This window comes from Phaenicophaeus curvirostris, chromosome 1 (assembly GCF_032191515.1).
Source record: "Phaenicophaeus curvirostris isolate KB17595 chromosome 1, BPBGC_Pcur_1.0, whole genome shotgun sequence".
Lineage (NCBI taxonomy): Eukaryota > Metazoa > Chordata > Aves > Cuculiformes > Cuculidae > Phaenicophaeus > Phaenicophaeus curvirostris.
The window spans coordinates 179,459,180-179,478,066 of record NC_091392.1 but is presented as its reverse complement, the minus strand read 5'-3'; the positions used below and the strand labels follow the sequence as shown (position 1 = coordinate 179,478,066).

The 18,887-nt window shown below is 38.1% G+C and overlaps 1 protein-coding gene across 4 annotated transcripts in view; it reads left to right on the top strand.

Annotated features, from left to right (window-relative positions):
• LOC138733888 (RCC1 and BTB domain-containing protein 2) overlaps nt 1-18,887 on the top strand; it is a 32,653-nt gene that overhangs the window by 2,519 nt on the left and 11,247 nt on the right. For 2 of the 4 annotated variants that reach the window (XM_069881419.1, XM_069881404.1), the window contains exons 2-10: nt 689-753; nt 4,675-4,738; nt 6,502-6,660; nt 7,139-7,289; nt 10,632-10,798; nt 11,515-11,673; nt 13,444-13,551; nt 14,985-15,127; nt 16,830-17,020. In XM_069881419.1, coding sequence (XP_069737520.1) covers nt 4,697-4,738; nt 6,502-6,660; nt 7,139-7,289; nt 10,632-10,798; nt 11,515-11,673; nt 13,444-13,551; nt 14,985-15,127; nt 16,830-17,020 — 1,120 coding nt within the window. In that variant the 5' untranslated portion in view covers nt 689-753; nt 4,675-4,696. Of the gene's footprint in view, nt 1-688; nt 805-4,674; nt 4,739-6,501; nt 6,661-7,138; nt 7,290-10,631; nt 10,799-11,514; nt 11,674-13,443; nt 13,552-14,984; nt 15,128-16,829; nt 17,021-18,887 lie in introns of all 4 variants that reach the window. The other 2 variants (XM_069881411.1, XM_069881426.1) reach the window with 2 other exon arrangements.

Sequence of the window (18,887 nt, the reverse complement as noted above, 5' to 3'; positions counted from 1 at the left end):
CAAAGGACAGGTAATGATCTAGTCATTCTTACATATAACTGCTGTAAGCTTACCAAATAAGTAGTGAATTGTTTTGGACTTGATCTCACGTAGTAGTGTGAAAAATTCTGAGAAGAGCTGTTTCTTTCTCATATTTATCATACTATTATGAATTATTTTGCTCTGTTACATGGTTAATATTTTTAATAAAGTTCTTTTAAAACCAAATCTTTGGAATACCTCTGTTCCCTAAAACTGGTTCCTTGAATTTTCATGTTGGAAGGTCAAAATGAAGAATGAGTATAAGTTTCATTCTACCAACTCAGTTATTTGGTAATCTAAAATTTTATGTAGTATTTAAAATAGACAAGATCTAGCAATTGCATCAGTTGTACTTTGTTGGTGTGTATGTACGGATTATAGAAGTTTAGTTTGATTTAGAGTTTGGCTAACAATTCAGCAGAGAGAAAGAGGTTTTCAAGTTAATTTTCTGAAAATCTTGGGTCAGCCACATTAAAAAATGCAAATGAATATTTTTCTTCAGCATCTCAGTTTAAACTTAGGTTATGTTAGATTTTAATAGGTTAGATTTTGATAGAGGAATGACATCCTGTTCCCAAAAGACTGTCAAAGAAAAATGTTTGATTATTTTAATACACTTCAACTTCTGGAGATAATGCTCATTTTATTTTTTTTTCTTTTACTGCAGAAGTAAACCACTAATCATGTGAAAATGACTCCAGCACCCTCCTGTTATACTTTTCAGCACTGAAGGTAGTTCTTGCATTGTTTCCGTGATCTGAAATACTCAATTGCCTTGAAAAGGTATTTTTGCACTTGTAGAAAGGAGTGTAAATATTTTAAAGTGAATATATTTTTTGATTGACACCTTATCAATTTTCTTTAGCTCTGACTGACATTTCAATGAGTCTATTTAAGGCGTGTTTTTAGTGTAAACTTCACTTCTACTTTCTAATATTTGTATTTATGGCTTTCATTAGTTTGTTATACAATTTCTTTCTGATTAGTTGTTAGTCACCTTATTCAAATCTTCTTTTCTTTTCATTCAAGCAGATGGATAGCCAAAACTTTGAATTTTTTTTTTCACGGTGACCATAGGGTTTGTAGAATGAGATAAGAATTCAAGACTATTTTTTCTTCTGCTTTAAACATTTTCCCTCTGGTGTGTTTTTTCAGTCAGTTCCACTCTTGTTACTCACTGGTAAATGATGCAACGTTCTGCATCAGTGATGGTGACAGCAGTTCTGAGGGGAGAAAAAAAGTAATGGAATAAGAATGCGAGAAATGAAGAAACTTAATATGAACAGTGTGACTTGCCATCTTACAGAACTTTCAAGTGTCCTAGATGATTTTATAAAAATCAATTAGTCGGACTGTCTTGCTAGCCCAAAACCCCATGGTGGAGTTCTTTTGAGGCAAGGGGAAGGTGGCCCCGGGAGTCTGCATATGATTTTTCTAAGCATTTTTGTCACTTAGGGAAGAAATTTCACACCAGACCCTGACACTTTTTTTTTTTTTAGGTACTGGAGAGTTGAAAATAATGCCCTCTGTTTTCTTTCCTGTCTTCTCACTTCTTTCAAAATGTTTTTTGTTGATGTACTTTTTATTGCAGCAATTGAACCTGCATTGAAAGGTATTACTGAACACGGGTAACAGAACAGTATTCCCACTACCTTCTTTGCTTTTCATGTGCATGTGTTTTCTTTTGTGTGTTGTTTACATCTTATCTTTCACTTCTTTTGTTCTTGGCAACAGATTTCTTTTTTGAGGTGATTATGGCCCTAAAAAAAAAAGGCTTTTGCAGGTAGCTTTCAAGCATCTAGCTCCTATACAGCATCCTGCATGTAGGTGAACCTCTGATGGCTTCAGTGGGGTCATGCAGGTGGTCTGTCCCTGGAGCCAGCAGGTGGAACTGGAAGTTGTGCCAAAAGAGTGGCATCTGACAACAAGTTTTTGGCTAAAGTTTTGCTTCTGGAGATTGAGATAATAAAACTGTCCTATCTCCGGTCACTTAAATTGGAAATTTCTGTAGCAGTTACCTACTTTACAAGGTCAAGGATGTCAGCCTTTCAGAGTGTCTTGGATCTAGCCTCTAAACTGCACATAGATTTGCTCTTGCAATTAGTCAGCAGCCAGTGGAGCTTGCATCAGGAGCCAAGAAGTCACAGTCCGGTGTCAAGAAGCAAGAAGGGAACAAAGGAAGACTGTGCTTCAGCTGGAGTTGGAGATAGCAGTTTTTCCAACGACTGCTTATTGTTTCTCAGGGTCTGCAATTTCTTGGTAATGGAAAATGCTGCATCAGGGGAAGAATGAATGATAAGCAGAGTTTATTGTCAGCGCAGGAGGGAGTCGTGACATTTCACTGTTTGTACATGAAAATGGAGGATAATTTTGAAAGTAGTCGTGTCTTCCTAGAAAGGGAATATAACCTGTTCAGCAGGAATAATGGTTGACAATATTGCTGTTCTCTCCTCTCCTGCAAGATCACATGGACAAGTTAACATCAGTTCATGACTACTCTGCTAGGAAACTGCTGATAAATCAAGAATATCAGAGAAGGTTTGGTTCCTTTCCTAAAGATGTCAGCAAGTCCATTTTTTACGAGACTTTTACCTCCTAATCTTCCCTAAGCTTTTGTTTAGAGTCCTTGGGGAAATAGCTCCACACAGACCTTTGATTCAGTGGACAAGAGTCGTAAATGCTCAAATTAAGTGTGAGGAAATACTGAGCGTTCTGAAAATTTTTGTTTGCTTGGCAAGCTTCTAGAGAGAGAATCAGCAAAAATGGTTGCATTCAAATGAGTCAGTGAACTTGTTTAAATTTTTAGGATTAAATGGTCTTACATTGCTAATAGAACTTGACTATCAGAGCTGTTGTAGCTGGACTGACACCAGGGTCAGAACTTTCAAATTCCAAGACCTAAGATCGGACTTCCAGAGTATGCTGTTCAAATTCTTAAATTGTACTTGGATTCCAGATAAGAGATTTGTGAAACTTTTAATATAAGTATTTTTGTATTAAAATGCTGCACATGGTTTAAATAGAGATGATGTACACAAAATCAGCTGGTTGCTTTCTTGTTATTTGAAGAAATAAGTTCAGACTTCAACTAAATAAGAAAATGACAAATCACTTAGCAGCCAGAGCTTAACAAGTTACCCTGTGCCTACTAAGTCCTAAAGCTTGGTAAGTGGCCATGTGTGCTTATTCAGGGCTCTGTGCAATTGTACGTGAATAACTGTCTAGTACCATTTGGTTCTTAGCTGCTGCTCCAGCGTGGCTGGGTACTTTATAGGTCCTGCATTACATATGCCAGCCCCGTTTTGTGTTGGGGATCTCAAGGTCGTTTCAAATAGCAGTAATGTGCTAATGTGTGGCAACTAAATCAGCTCTTTAGTCTTTCTTAATTGAAAATGAATGAGTTTGCTTCAAGTTATTTTGGTTTGATTGTGTGCTTGAGCCTTAAGCTCACAGTCAACATGGACAAGAAACTAGATGGACTTTCACACATGAGCTGAATTTATATTTAATGTCTCAAACTAAGTGTATAAAATATACTGTGTATGTAGACAGTATGTAGATTTTACTAAAGCATTAGCTTAACAGTGTACGTATTCAGGGTAGTTGAGCTGCAGCAACTGTTTGATTTTTTTTCAAGTGAATAAAAAAATAGGTTATTCAGTAAATTAAATCTTACTTATTAAATCATTAACATTTATAGTATTTAAATCGTGTGATTTTCATGTATTCTATGTCCTTGGCCTAGGTCTTGTGGCACAAAGTCTTACGTAAAACACATTTAATAGTAAATTAGCTAGTTCTATAAAGCTAAATTTGGTACTTCTTTTAAAGTGTGCTTTGCCTATGAAAAGTAAAATGGTAACTTCTTGTTTGTTGGATGTTATTCTGCCTGTAGTCAGAATTTTAAAGGCATTTAATTTTCAGTGAAAAATAAACAGATGTTTAGCATTGGCCAAACCAATGTACCTCAAAGAAAATGAGGTGCACAACTTCAGAGCTGCCTACTCATTTTTGCAGTTGTACTGAAAATGGTGTTGCATGGCTTTATGTTGGGAAGTAACTCAAGAATAGTAGAGCTGATAATCTATTTCTATTGGTGATGACTGTCATAGAAATTATACAAGTCATTTACAGGGCTGGCGATATTTTCTGAAACAGGGTGAATATTTTAACAATTCTCAGTAAACTTGGAATGACCTGTACATTTTTCTAACACTGGTTTTCAGAACAAAACTGGAATATCTGAAATATTAAGCCAGAAATGAAAAGCTCTGACCAGTGTACTTTTTCTGTGTTGAAATATCTTGAAAAATTACATCGACAAGATTCTAAATGTATTTTTATTGCAATAAAAAGACATTGGAATGTTGTGTTTAATAAAACATCCTTTCCAATTACAATCTGATTAATTTTTCTACTTGCTTTCATAAAATGTTTTGTCCAAGAATTATTTGTTGAGGTAAAAATATAGAAGAGCAGAGTCGGTCTGACCATTGTGCAGTTGAATGTGAAACCAAAGTTGACTGAGCTTTGTTTCTTGTTTTCTCACTCCACAGAGGCAGATAATTCTTTAATAATAAGTGTGTATAGTTCCATAAAGTATTGCTGCAGCAAAATTCTATGGTGATTTTAACCACAATTCTCTCTCTGCAGGGGAACACAAGCACGAATCCATATGGAGGATGAATCTCCTCCTTCTCAAGGAGTTGGTGTCAAGGTCAGAGTGTGAATTTGTATTGAGAGTTCTGTACAGCTCTACTTTAAAGGAAGAAGTTTGTTCCATTTAGCAGTAGCCTAGCACGTCCTAGTAGCCTTCAAGATAAACAGAAAACAAAAACCATGTGTCGTTGATGCAGTTTGAAGACTAGTCTGTGATGCTTTCAGTATTCATTATCATATTTTAAAAGCACCTAAAATCCTCCATAGAATTAATGCTAACCTCTTGACATGAAACAAACTGTTCTGCGAACAGCAGATGACTGAAACCTGATTCCATATAGATGTATGTCCTTTGCTCTTATAATCTTGCTGTGTCTCATGGAGAACAGCACTTGCTAGGACTAGCTTGGGCCTACTTGCTTGCGGAATTATTTCATAACATAAATGTCTGATTGTCCAGCTGTCTACTGCCAAATAGATTGTGTCAGCAGAATCTTACTTCCCTTTCCCTTGCAAATTTGACTAAAATTGGTCAGTTATTTGTTGTGAGGAGATGGGGAAAGAACTGGTGTGATGAAACCCACGTATTTTCTTTACGAAATGTGACCAGCCCTCCTTTCCCTTCCTTAGAATTATATTAAAGAGTGTGTGATAAACTGCTACTCATTTAAAGATTTTAATTGAGGATTAACTTAGGGATTCTTTCTTTCATTTCCAATGTTATCTCTGTTTCTGTGTTCATCTTTTCATCTTAAGTGATGCTAATCAAAAAAGCAATATCCTCATGACGGACATTGTGTGTTTCAGATTCCAAACTATAATTTATTCACAACTTTGTTTCAATCAGCGATAGAAAAACTTATGTTCTATAACAGATCATTTTGTAAGTCTGCTACTTGCTAGAAATAAACTAATGATGTAATCCTCACTGTTACATTGTGAACCACACAATGCCTGTGATGGGCAAGATCTGTTCTTCTTTACCTTCTGATCTGGCAAGTAATGCTGCTATTCTTTAATGTCCAAAACCTGTTTTAATATCAGGAAGGAAATCTTTATGCATGCTCCATGCAAAGTTTGCTATTAAATTTGGATAATGTAACATTTTTCTTATGTATGCTCTACTAAAGCAGTAGCAATGTTGTGTGAGATTCAGATGTTAGCTTGGCTAGTGTTAATGTTTGGAGAGATATGTTTTTCTTCTTCTTTGTCATATACCTTTGGATAAGTTGGAAAATGTTCAATTATCTTTTTTCTTTTATTATATGTCTACTTACATAAAATGCAAATATTCTTGCAAAGCTCCCAATTTTTCAATAATTCAGAAGTGAAGGAGAAAGGAAAATTTTTCAAGCTCCCATTTTCAATGCTTTAAACAAGTGTGTGTATTTTTCGAAGATTACTATATTCTTGGGCAAAATTTTTATGTCTTGTTCTTTTATCAGTAATTTTAGCACCAGAGGAAAAGGCACAAGTTATTTTCAATTTCTGAATGTCTACCTTCCAGTTTATAGTAGAATCCTGTACATTGACTTCTATAAGCTAGCATGAAGTTGTATGAATATAATGAAAATATGGCCTCACCATTTAACTTCTTATGTGGTACTTTTCTCCATGCACGTAGATCCTTTCTGTCTGGATCACAATGTATTTTATTGCTTTATTTTAATGGCATCCCTCCAAGTATTGTTCTAGAAGTATAATACTAGTTTGTGGTTGAAAAAGGAGGTGGTGGTGTTTCTCTAAATTTATCCTTTCTGCAGCACAAAAGTATAGATTTCTCTCTGTCTAGGTGTTTATATCATTTTTTTATAATATCAGGTCTTGGAGGCAACTTTATTGTCAGCCCTGAAGATGCTGGATGTTGGGAAATGGCCAATTTTTTCTCTCTGTTCCCCAGAAGAGCTCAAGTTAATTCGTCAAGCCTGTGTATTTGGCAGTGCTGGTAATGAAGTGTTGTATGCAACTGAAAATGATGAGGTAATTGTCCTAGAGTGTGTATGAGCGTGGTATATTTAGTCATTTATCTACCAAGTTATTCTGAAAGCCAGTACTGTGATAGTATACCTAGGAAAAGGCACATGTAAAAATGCCCAATCATTTTGAATGCTACTAAAACATTTTCAATTCAATGATTTCCTACCACAGTCAGAGGACAAAGAGGAGGTGGAGCTGGACATTTCTTGGAGGTGCATAGTGATGGGATAAGAGGCCATGGAGACAAGCTGGAAGATGAAGAATTCTGATTAAGTATTAGGAAAAAAAAATTATTATGAGTGTGGTTAAATCCTGGAGATGTTGTGAGGTTCTTTCCTTGGAGGTGTTCAGGACTCAAATGGACATGGCCTTGAGCCAAATGATCTATATAGACCTTTGCTGAGCAGGGGATTATCCTAGCTGACCTTTGGAGGTCTTCCATTCCAACCTAAATTATGATTCTGTGATTCTTTTGTAACAGGTTTTTGTGCTTGGTATGAACTGCAGTGGGTGTTTGGGAACAGGTGACATGCAGAGCACTATTGAACCAAGGAGGCTGGATTCTCTGTGTGGCAAAAAGATAGCCTGTCTCAGTTATGGAAGTGGTCCTCATGTTGTTCTTGCTACAGAAGGTAAAGTACGATCCAAGTATTGCTTTTTCAGATACATTCACTTTTATTAGTCCGGCGGGTATGAAAGGTCTGTGCTGGTAATGTGAGGGAGGAATTGGGACAGACATTCTGGGCAACACGGGTTCATGAGAGGCAGGTCCTGCCAAACTAGCCTGATCGCCTTCTATGACAAGGTGACCCACTTACTGGATGAGGGAAAGGCTGTGGATGTAGTCTTCTTGAACTTAAGTAAAGCCTTTGACACAGTTTCTCACAACATTCTGCTTAGGAAACTGTCAGCCTCTGGCCTGGACAGGTGTACACTCTCCTGGGTGGAAAACTGGTTGGATGGCCGGGCCCAGAGAGTGGTGGGAAATGGAGTTAACTCCAGCTGGAGGCCGATCACAATCGTTATCCCCCAGAGCTCAGTGCTGGGTCCAGCCCTGTTCAATGTCTTTATCAATGACCTGGATGAAGGCATCGAGTGCACCCTTAGCATGCTTGCAGGCATCACTAAGGTGGGAGGAAGTGTGAATCTGCTGGAGGGTAGGGAGACTCTGCAAAGGGATCTGAACAGGCTGGACCACTGGGCTGAGACCAATAGAATGAGGTTTAACAAGGCCAAGTGCCGGGTCCTACACTTGGGGCACAACAACCCTGTGCAGTGCTACAGACTAGGAGAAGTCTGGCTGGAGAGCTGCCTGGAGGAGAGGGACCTGGGGGTGTTGGTTGACAGCGACTGAACGTGAGCCAGCAGTGAGCCCAGGTGGCCAAGAAGGCCAATGGCATCTTGGCTTGTATCAGAAACGGCGTGACCAGCAGGTCCAGGGAGGTTATTCTGCTCCTATACTTGGCACTGTTGAGACTGCGCCTTGAATCCTGTGTTCATTTCTGGGCCCCTCACCACAAGAATGATATTGAGGCTCTGGAGCGAGTCCAGAGAAGAGCAACTAAGCTCGTGAAGGGGCTGGAGAACAAGTCTTATGAGGAGCAGCTGAGAGAGATGGGGTTGTTTAGCCTTGAGGAGGCTGAGGGGAGACCTTATTGCTCTCTACAACTACCTGAAAGGAAGTTGTGGAGAGGAGGGTGCTGGCCTCTTCTCCCAAGTGACAGGGGACAGGACAAGGGGGAACAACCTCAAGCTGTGCCAGGGGACATTCAGGTTGGAGATCAGGAAAACATTTTTCACAGAATGTGTCATCAGGTACTGGAATAGGCTGCCCAGGGAGGTGGTTGAGTCCCCATTCCTGGAGGTCTTGCAAAGACAAGTTGACGAGGTGCTCAGGGACATGGTTTAGTGGCACATAGGAATAGTTGGACTTGTTGATCTCAAAGATCTTTTCCAGTATGGTAATTCTATGGTTCTGTGATATACTTCATTGGTGTATGTGACATGTCAGCTCACTCTGTCCATAGCTAGTTCCTTTCAGAAGTTTTGCAAGCTCTACTTCGATCTTGTTGCTACTTTTGGAAGTATTGATTTTACTTTGCTAAAATGCACCTCCTGTACCTACTTTGGGATGTGTTTTAAAGACCAGTTATATTGCCTCTCAGCCTTTTGTTTTCTGTTGTTTCATTGACGATAAACATCATGCTGCTGGCCCTTCTGTTCATAATCAAGTACATTATTCTCAAAACCAAATAACTAATATTGTGTTCCCAGTGAGGCTCTGTTAGAGCCTGACTGATGATGTTAAAATTTGTCTCTCTTTCTCCATTAATGAGAAGAAATCTTTTTGAGCAGTCTAGACTAGATGACAAAAGATAGGTGAGGGCAATTGTGTTGTAAATGTGTGGGCGTTCTTTTTATTCATATTCCATATATTAATATATAATATACAATATTAACATTAATCATATTCCACTCTTTTCTCTAGCCTTCAATATAAGCCGTTCTGGATGCTTTTTATGTACCTATCTATAGTCTTCTGGTCTTTGTTGCTGGCAGATCTTGCTGACATACTCATACTCATTACTCGGATAATGAACTCAAGTATTGGAAAAGAATAGGTCCAGAACTGATCCTTGATTTATTTTTTTTTTTTTACTCATAACTCCGTTCACATGAATAATGTGCATTTAGTACAGCATCTGAACCTACCTTTCAGATAGCCCTTGTGCATTTCACAATTCTTGTGTTAATTACTATCATTTCCAGTTTATAATGTGTGTTTCTATGTGGCTGTTTCACTTGTTATCAGAAAATTGTATTCTCTTCTTCATGAAAGGAAGAGAACCCCCCATGAGAGGGGGTTGGAACTAGATGGTCTTTAAGGTCCTTTCCAACCCGAATTTTATCCTGTTTGCTTTTGACAGGATAAAATAATTAGGTTTAACCTGTTACTGAAGAGACGCATTGGTTTAGTGTAGTGCGTTTTGCATATGTAGTTCTGAGGGAACCCTTCTTAGGGATAAGGGTTTTGATAATCTCTAGGAGTCTGATGGAGTTACATGTCAAACCTCGTTCTCCTGCAAAACCAGGGTAATTTAGGTTTAGAAAATCATCATTATGATGATGATGATGGACACGATGAATGTAGGGCAGCTATTCTTCAAGTCCTGCACTACTGTAACAAGAGAACACTTGCTTCAAAACAGATGAAAGTGAGTGTGAAAAGGTGTTAGCTTCTAGTATAACTGGCCAATATATGTACATTAAAGAGAACCAGAAGTGCCTGTTAATATCTGTACTCTAGTGATTGTAAATGCTTGGGAAATGCAAGAAGTGACCAGGCTTATGTTCCCCTTAAACAGCAGCTTTATTTCTATTGCCAGTTGGAGACCAAATTTTGCATTAGATGGCCCGTCATTCTAACACAGTCAGACACTTCTAGTATTCTTAATTCTACCAGCATGTTTCTCAAAATACGGGACATGAGTAGTATCTTTAAATAATAAGTAAATAATAACATGTTTTTTAATAACTAATATTGTGTTTTTCTTAAAAGCATCTTTATGTATGTTGTAAAGGCATGAAAGCTTTTTATTTGAATTTTCCAAAGTGGGAAGCAGGACACATAAGAAATTTTGATTGATTGTCAGTAACAGGAAATGGGGACTACTGACTGTCATTTCATTATTTTCTCTGCTGTTTTGTGTTTATCTCCTTTGTTTTAGCTATATGATTTCCTTTACTAAGGTTATGGTGATGCTATCCTTTTGGATTTGTGGTCAACACTACATGAAAGTAGCATTGGTATGTCCACAGGCTTAAAAGCCCAAAGGGCATAACATATATATATACACACTTAAATATGTGTGTTGTTATTGAATTTGACATTTCAGTTTGTAATTTTGTGTGATTTTATTTTTTTCATTGCAAAAATAGAGATTTTAAACCATCTTTTTACTTTTTTGTTATAGAAGGAGAAGTGTATACATGGGGTCATAATGCTTACAGTCAGTTGGGCAATGGTACAACAAATCATGGTTTCATTCCCTGTCAAGTCTCTACTAACTTGGTGAACAAGAAAGTCGTTGAAGTTGCCTGTGGCTCTCATCATTCTATGGTGTTAACGTCTGATGGAGAGGTGAGAATAAATAAATAAATCTTTTTCCTCTTCATGAAATTAATGTAGGTGAGAAACAGGAAAACATTCTGCAAATAGGATAGACCTTGCTTCTTACTGTCCTCACAGTACTGATGCAACATAAATGTTTGATAAAAATGGAAAGCCTTTTAGGGTGTGGCTGCTTTGAAGCTCATGCAGACCGTTGATATGTATTTTTTTTTTTTGTGCCACATGTGCTTGTAATAAGAAATAATAATTTCTTTGTACAGGACAGCTAGTTCCTTCCTATGCTACTCTACTGTAGATCTGTAATGATGTTAAAGCTGACATTGGTTTAACTCGCATTCATCTAAGGAGTTCTACCCACCAAAGTAAAGTTTTCTGTCGTTTACTTTGAGCTGCCATTTGCGTCCAGCTATCCATTCTGCTTTGGGTTCTGGAAAACTGGCAGTGAATTCTTCCAGCATTAAGACAACTGCCATGTGGCCCCTTACCTTTGATTGAAGGAACATGAAATAATGGAATTTATAAATATTATCAGTGGCGTATTTTTGATAGAGACAATTAAACTGTAAACCTAGATATCAGCCTAGATCTTTAAAAGAATGCATCCACTTGAACTTAAAATGTAATTTTTTGTGTATAACTTCCCCCCACCCCCACCCCCCGCCTTGGACATGTACTTTGAACTGTATGTTATATAGCCATCTTTTATGACAATTCTTTTACAACAGGTATACACATGGGGTTATAACAACTCAGGCCAAGTTGGATCTGGTTCAACAGCTAATCAACCAATTCCCCGAAGAGTTACCAGCTGCCTACAAAATAAAATAGCAGTTAATATAGCTTGTGGACAGATGTGCTCTATGGCTGTGGTGGAAAATGGAGAGGTAAGAAACTTTTAAGTGAATTTTCTGAATTAATTTTATTTTATGTAATATCATAGGATGTAGATAACCTCAAGCCTGTCGGGAATGAGCTACTACTCAGAAAACAGTTACACCTTTCCAGACTCCCTCAAATCCACTGGCTTGTCTTGTTTGGTAAAACCTTTCTCAAAGATTGCCCTGAATATTCTGACGTTCCTGGAGGTGTTCAAGGACAGGCTGGATGCGGATTTGAGCAACTTGCTCTAGTGGGAGATGTCCCTGCCCATGACAGGGGATTGGAACTGCGTGATCTTCAAGGTCCCTTCCAACCCAAACCATTTTATGATTCTATGATTCTGTCTTCCTATCCATGCTGTATGGTTTCCCCTTTAGAAAGGAGGTAGAGTGAAACTAAACTGCACATCACCTAAAAGGTTGGACCAGATGATACTTGGGGTCCTTTTCGACCTGGCATCCTGTGAAACAGGGAAAACTTTTCACTAACACTTGCTTTATGGCTTTTTGATTTATGAAATTACTCATAACATTTAACAGCTATTACTTTGCATCAGCTATTGAAGTTAGCTTTGAATTGAAGGAATTCAAATATAAAACTTCAAATTTATTTGAAAATACAGTTCTGAAGTAAAAATAGCATTGTGAAGGTCAGGAGATTTTTACAAATTTTAGGATTAACTCATTGAATAGATATTATTTAGTATTTTATGCTAGCTTCATTTTTTTGTAGTAAAAATAAGTAAGTTTGTATTGCTGCTTTTTATCGCTGATTGTATCGCTGATTTTTAGAGCTCACATTATATTCTAGCAAAAACAAATGTGCTGATTAATATGTTATCCCACTGCTGTGGGATTAATATGTTATCCCACTGCTGTGGGATTCATAGAAAAGAATTTGTCTGTACTGGAGTCCTAAGTATCAAGTATGTGAGGATAATAAGTGAATGCTATTTTAATTTTCAGTGCTCATATATGCATGCTTTATCTCAAGAGAAAACAAAGAAGATAAATGTATGTTGCATATATTTGTTTCACTACAGTACCCTGTGAATCCCTCTCATATTTTTTTTTATCCTCATCGCAAAGATATGAAGAGGTTGTAGTGTTCTTGTTGATTTAGTTTTCAGCTGAAGTTTTTTGGCAGCAAACATCCTCTCTAGCTTCATCATTCCAGGAGTTTCAGTTTAGACTGAAGTAGCTGTTGACTGTTTGCAGTAGAACATGTCGCTGAAATTATCAGAGCTCAGTATTTTCACTTTTTCTAAAGTTCATTAGGAAGCTGGTAACGGCCTACTCAAATTGTCACACATAGCTTCCAGTTCATACTTGTTTTAGTGTGCTTTTTATTCCATCAGAGAATTTTTTAATAAGAAATTTGCTCTCTGGAAAACGGAAGTATTCATACTGAATTTTCTGTGTGCTGAGAAACAGCCATATGAATCACTTATTTTTTTTACTCTTCATATTAAAATATTGTAGCCTCACTAATATAACTCTTAGAGAGCAACATGAATAAGGAGGTCTAGAATTTTAGGTTAGCATGCAGTTGGTATTTCAAACAGAATCAGCATTCAAATTTTCTGCTACAGAGAAACATATATGTCTGTATACATGTATGCGTGTTTGTGTGTATCTACATAAAGGGTACAGATCCTTAGCTGTGTGGATGGGAAATACTGGAGAGAATTATTCTTGAAAGCCGGAATCAGTTATATTGTTTTCAAAAGAAGTAGATAGCAGCAGACAATTAAAACCTGTGTCCCTGTTTTTAAGGTCTATGTCTGGGGTTACAATGGCAACGGCCAGCTGGGACTGGGCAGCAGTGGCAATCAGCCAACACCGTGCCGCATAGCAGCTCTGCAAGGCATTCGTGTACAGCGGGTATGTGTGTCCTGCTCTGTGTCAAACCCTTTATGAGCAACTGAAAACATGTCAAGGCATGCTCTATATTTATAAGAGATAATCCTTTATTTCTTTGTTTAAAGTTTTACTTGTCAGAATAGAAGCATTTGTCTTAAAATGGATGTCTGTCAGTAGGGAAGAAATGGTAAACCAGTGGAGTACAGTGGGAATTTTTCCATTGACTGCAGTAAGGTCAGAATTTTACTTAAAGAAGACTAGGCCATTAGAAATGTTTGGTCTTCTTTTTCCTGTGAAACTTAATAAAAAAAAAATCCTGTTCTATCAGTAAATAAGAAACTCTTCTTGGGCTACCCAGTTCTTCATTAACCCCTGCCTTCTTTTCTGGGAAAATGCTACCAGTTAGCATGTTGTCTTCCTGGCGGACTGAACATTGCTTTTAGAATTGCACTCCAGCCGCAGTGGCTAACTGGGGTTTGGAGTCTGAACAAATAGTTTCCAACTGCTTTTGGTCAGCAGTTGGTACAATTCCATGCTTTGTCTTTAGCAAATAACCTAGGTATGTATTTCATTTAAAGGACATCACATTCTTCATGGATGTCAGTGAATGACATGTACTTATGACGCCTCTCCTTTGCAGTTATATAAAGACATGTGAGCTAGTTTTAAACAATGTGAATTGATTATTGGTGGCCGTCCGACTCTAACAGGTTACATTAACTCAAACAGAGCAAGATTATTGCTGGTAATTTTGCCACTGTGTATGTGGGTGGTAAAGTGGACATTCAAGCAGCTTTACGTGGGGTACCTGAGGAGGCAGCTCAGCAGGACCAAGTGCGTTTCCACAAGGAGGTGTGAGCTAGCACAGTTGTGTGCTGCCATCAACATTGAGAGTTTCACTCTGAACTTTCTTTCCTGGCTGGCTGCTCCTTGGGTGGGCACTGGCAGTCCTCAGGCTCAGCTGTGGAGAGTTTCCTTCCAGTGATATAAGTTATCTCAGCAGAGGGCCTGCTGAGCCCTAGAAACTGCACAGGGAGGGGTTCATTTTGTGTGGCTGGCAGTTGGTGAGGAGAGGAACAGATAGAGAGGCTTTGCCTGTTTCTGTAGCAGTAAGGTATTCACATTGGAGCAGTTGCCTATAGAGCAAGGTCAGTGCAAGACTTGGTCTGCTTTTTCTGCGTTTTTTCTGCATCTGTTCATATTTGTTGTATAGCTTTCCTCCTTTCTCTATTTCTAGCTCTTCTTTTGCTGTACTCTTGAGATTATCTGGTAGGAGTCCTCACTGATATGTTTTGGCCTCAGTCACCTCATCTAGTTTGCTGCTTACCTGTATTTATCTTTTGTCATTTTTACACTGGCATAGAATCAATTACAGTAACATATAGCATAACATGTACCTGTCTGTATTAACTTGCTATTATATAAAAATGAGATCTTTTTATTATTCTTTCTAGGTTGCCTGTGGTTACGCACATACCTTAGTGCTCACAGATGAAGGTCAGATTTATGCCTGGGGAGCCAATTCCTATGGCCAGTTAGGTACTGGGAATAAAAGTAACCAGTCTTACCCTGCAACAGTTATTGTGGATAAGGACAGGTAATGCTTAACAGCCTAGCAATCAGATGTTAGCTGGCATGCTCTCAGGAGAGCTGCAGAAAATTATGGCATTTTTAATCTGTTTTTCAGAAGACATAGCCTGTAATTTTTTTGCAATGGTTCTTCTCTTAAATGAACAGAGTTTTCACTGAAAGTGCTTGCATCTGACCCATAACCATCCTTGTGAAAAAGAAACTGAATGTTTGAGCCAGAGTGTGCTGTTTTCTGCTTTGGCAGAATTATTATAGTGGTGTAGTTTCATTGTTTGAAGTCAGTGATGAAAGCTTTATTTTCTCTGAATATAAATTGTATTTTAATATGCTGCTTTTGATGAGAAGTAAATACTTAAAAAGTGAAGACTGGACATCTGTAATTTGTGATCCTTCTGCTATTAAATCTGACCCATAGCCCAGGAGAGAGAGAGGAAGGAGTTCTTTATTCATATTATTGCCTGAAAATTAATCTTAGATTTTTACAAGTTAAATATTTACCTGTAAGTCCCGAATGGATAGCGGGGCAGTTATTTCTGTTGCCGTGTTATTTCTGTAAAGCCATGTATATATGTGGCCAGGAATTTGAATCTGTTCTTTACTACTGAGATCCTGATTTTGGCCTCCTGTTGAGAAGAATAAGAAAAGTGAGATGTGCCTCTTTAACTTGGTCTGTGTACCTTATTGGAAGGAAGAGGCAAATCCTCTCTGCTCACAAGACCTGGCCTCTTTGAAAATGTTGCTGTTTCTTTGTGTATTTGTGCTCTTGTTTAAAACGTTACTTTTTTTTTCCCAGACACTGATGGGCTGCAGTTAAAATGTTACCACATTGAATACAAATTTTAATGTTGTACCCTGCCTTTCCCTTTTGTTGGTCAGAATATGCATTTCTGGTTTCAGTGAAGCTATTACCCTGCTAGAGCCTGCAAGATTTGTACATACAGCTTTAAACAAATTGTTTCCCAGCAATTTTCCCCCTGGCAGCTGGGAAAACAAGTAAACAAGCAGTAGTTCAGACTGCAAAACAGTGGATTGTGTAATATTGTACACAGTGGGGGTTTAGAAATCCTAAATCAACTTTGAGATTACTGAGATAGCCTAACATAGCTGAAATGCATTTAGAAACAGCTTTTAGTGCTGTTTGGTTATAATTTTTAGTTTTCAAAATGGAAGTCCGTTAAACATGAGTAATAACTGTAGAAGTAATGACATTTGACTATTTTAATTAAAATTAATTAATGGGGGGTTGGTTTTGGTGTTTTTATTAACTTTTTTTGAAACACCTCCTCATTTCTTTCTTTGTCTTTCCAAGTATCCGTTCTCTACAGCTTAAAGCAGCCTCTTACCTCACTGCCCAGCACCACTGAGGACATCCAGAGACTTGAAAGTCATCATAGCTTTGTTTGAGGGAGCTGAGGGGGTCAGTAGAGCATGTGCATCAGCAGATACACTGCTCTGCTGCATTGGTGTCTCCTCACTGCCACAAGACGCTTTTTCACTGAGAAACTTTCTGGGTGCATGTTATTTGAAGAACCATTGATAGTCCTTTTAATTTTGCTGTGTATGACAGGAAAACATTCTTGCAATCGGATGTGCATGCATGCTTACAAATGTTTTACACCAGAGAAAGACAGGAGGTAGTGAGCTTCTTCACTGCATCTTGTTCTTGCGAGAATGACTTGCTTTTTTTCTTTCTTTGCTTGTAAATTCAGAGTCATAGAGATTGCGGCCTGCCACTCTGCCCACACGTCAGCTGCCAAGACCCAGAGTGGCCAGGTGTACATGTGGGGCCAATGCCGTGGGCAATCCGTGATCCTTCCCCACCTCACTCACTTTGCCTGCACTGATGATGTGTTTGCTTGCTTTGCTACCCCTGCCGTTATGTGGCGTCTTCTATCAGTAGGTGAGCTTAAATATTTTTTGCTTTGACCCTTTCTAAATAGAATCATTAGTGCATAGAATAGTTGCATGTATTCGAAGCCTAAACTTAGTTTATTGCAAAAATTTACCTGGGAAGCACAATCATAACCTTAATCATAAATTACATGTGTGTAAGTGGTAATATGGAATTGTAAAATATTGCTAAGGCCTGATGACATTGCTAAATGATTGTCTGTTTTTTTTATTTCTGTGGGAAAACGCTTCAGGTTTGGAGGGGGCTTTTTTTGTTTAACCACTGAGTGTTGTTGTACAATGGCCACAGGTGGAGAAGCTGGGTTTGAACTTGTAGACTTGAGGGAGCTGTGCATTAGGAACTCTGAAGCTGTCTTTGGTGTCCTTAAATAGACTACCAAGAATGAGGGAGCCAAATTCTCATTTTCAGAATTGGCCGAAGGCACTTAGAGTCTCATCACAAGTGATCACAACCTGGGCTTCTGAAGAGACAAGTTGCTGAATCTCAGATATTTGATTAACATTAAAGTCTGTCTTGCTGGCCTTGGCTAGAAATCTTTGAGCGTGTAGCATTGTCTAACAGAGAGCTCATTCCTCAGCTACAAGTTCAGTTCCCTATTGGTTGCTAATAAAGTTACTGGCTTTGCTGACCTAATTAGACATGAGACTCTTGGGGTTGTCTGTAGGTGTCATCTGGGAGCTTAAGCTAAAAGCTTAGACTACAGCAATTTGTTTGTTTGTAATTTGAACTGTAGCGAGTCTATCGTGCTTCTGTTCCACTTCTGTGCTGCCTTTGTAATTGCTTTTGTGTTACTGTATGCTTTTGCTTGACAACTGCAGAGCACTCTTTGCTCTCTTGGTACCTTCTGGATGCCAAGGTGAGGAAGTTCTGCAAATAGTACTCACGTTTCAGCTTTGAAAGACTGGAGAATTAAATGGAGAACCCTACTGTCAGGAAACTGCTTTGACAAAATTAATGTTTTAGGGCACAGGCAAAAGACCCCCCCTTTGCTCTGGGGTTAGATAGTTATGCTTTCTAGGGTGGCTTGTTGAGAACTGTAAGATACCTGCTTAATTACTGTGGAAATTCTTAATATTCCTAATATTTGTCTACAACTAATTAGATGTAAATTGTGTTACTACACTAAAATCTCAGGCAACCAGGTGGTTCATTCCATATAAATATGTTTGTTGGTTGTAAATTCTACATAATAGTATTTGTAGCAAGTTCAGATTTTTCTCCCTTAAAGAACTGGTTATTCTATGAAGAAAATAGGGAATTCTTAGTATATGTAGCTTAATAATAAATTCAGTTATGTGTATCTTCTTCTGTATGTTAGTGGGTTCTGGGACTCTTCAGCTTCCATTTCTTCTTTCCCAGTTAAAATATTACTTCATGCTATCTGAATTTTCCCTCCACTTTTTCTCTTGCCTGTTTTTCTCAGTTTAGTGCAGGGTATTGAGGACATTTTCACAGAAGTTCAGAGGAAGGCAGGAAGTAAAAACCACCTCTTTCATTATTTCATTCCTCACAGAGATAGCAATTGCTTGAGTGAGACTGAAGCTGTCTCACAATTCTTTCTGCAAATTCACCTTTTCTTATCTTCTTTTACAAATGCTGTTTTGGGTCAGAAATGCTATTTTAGGTCAGCTAAGAGTCCTAAGTGGGATTTATGGTCATTCATGTAGTTATCACCTTTATACTGAAGACTTCCGAGTAATTCATTTATTAATAAGCTCATTAATACTGATAGATATTTGCTGTCTTTATACAGTGTGATTAAGGCTACGTCCATAACTGTTTCCCAACATGTCTTTTACCCCACCTTGTCACAGTGAACAATACCCCCAGCCTCCTTGCACAGCTTCACATCTTG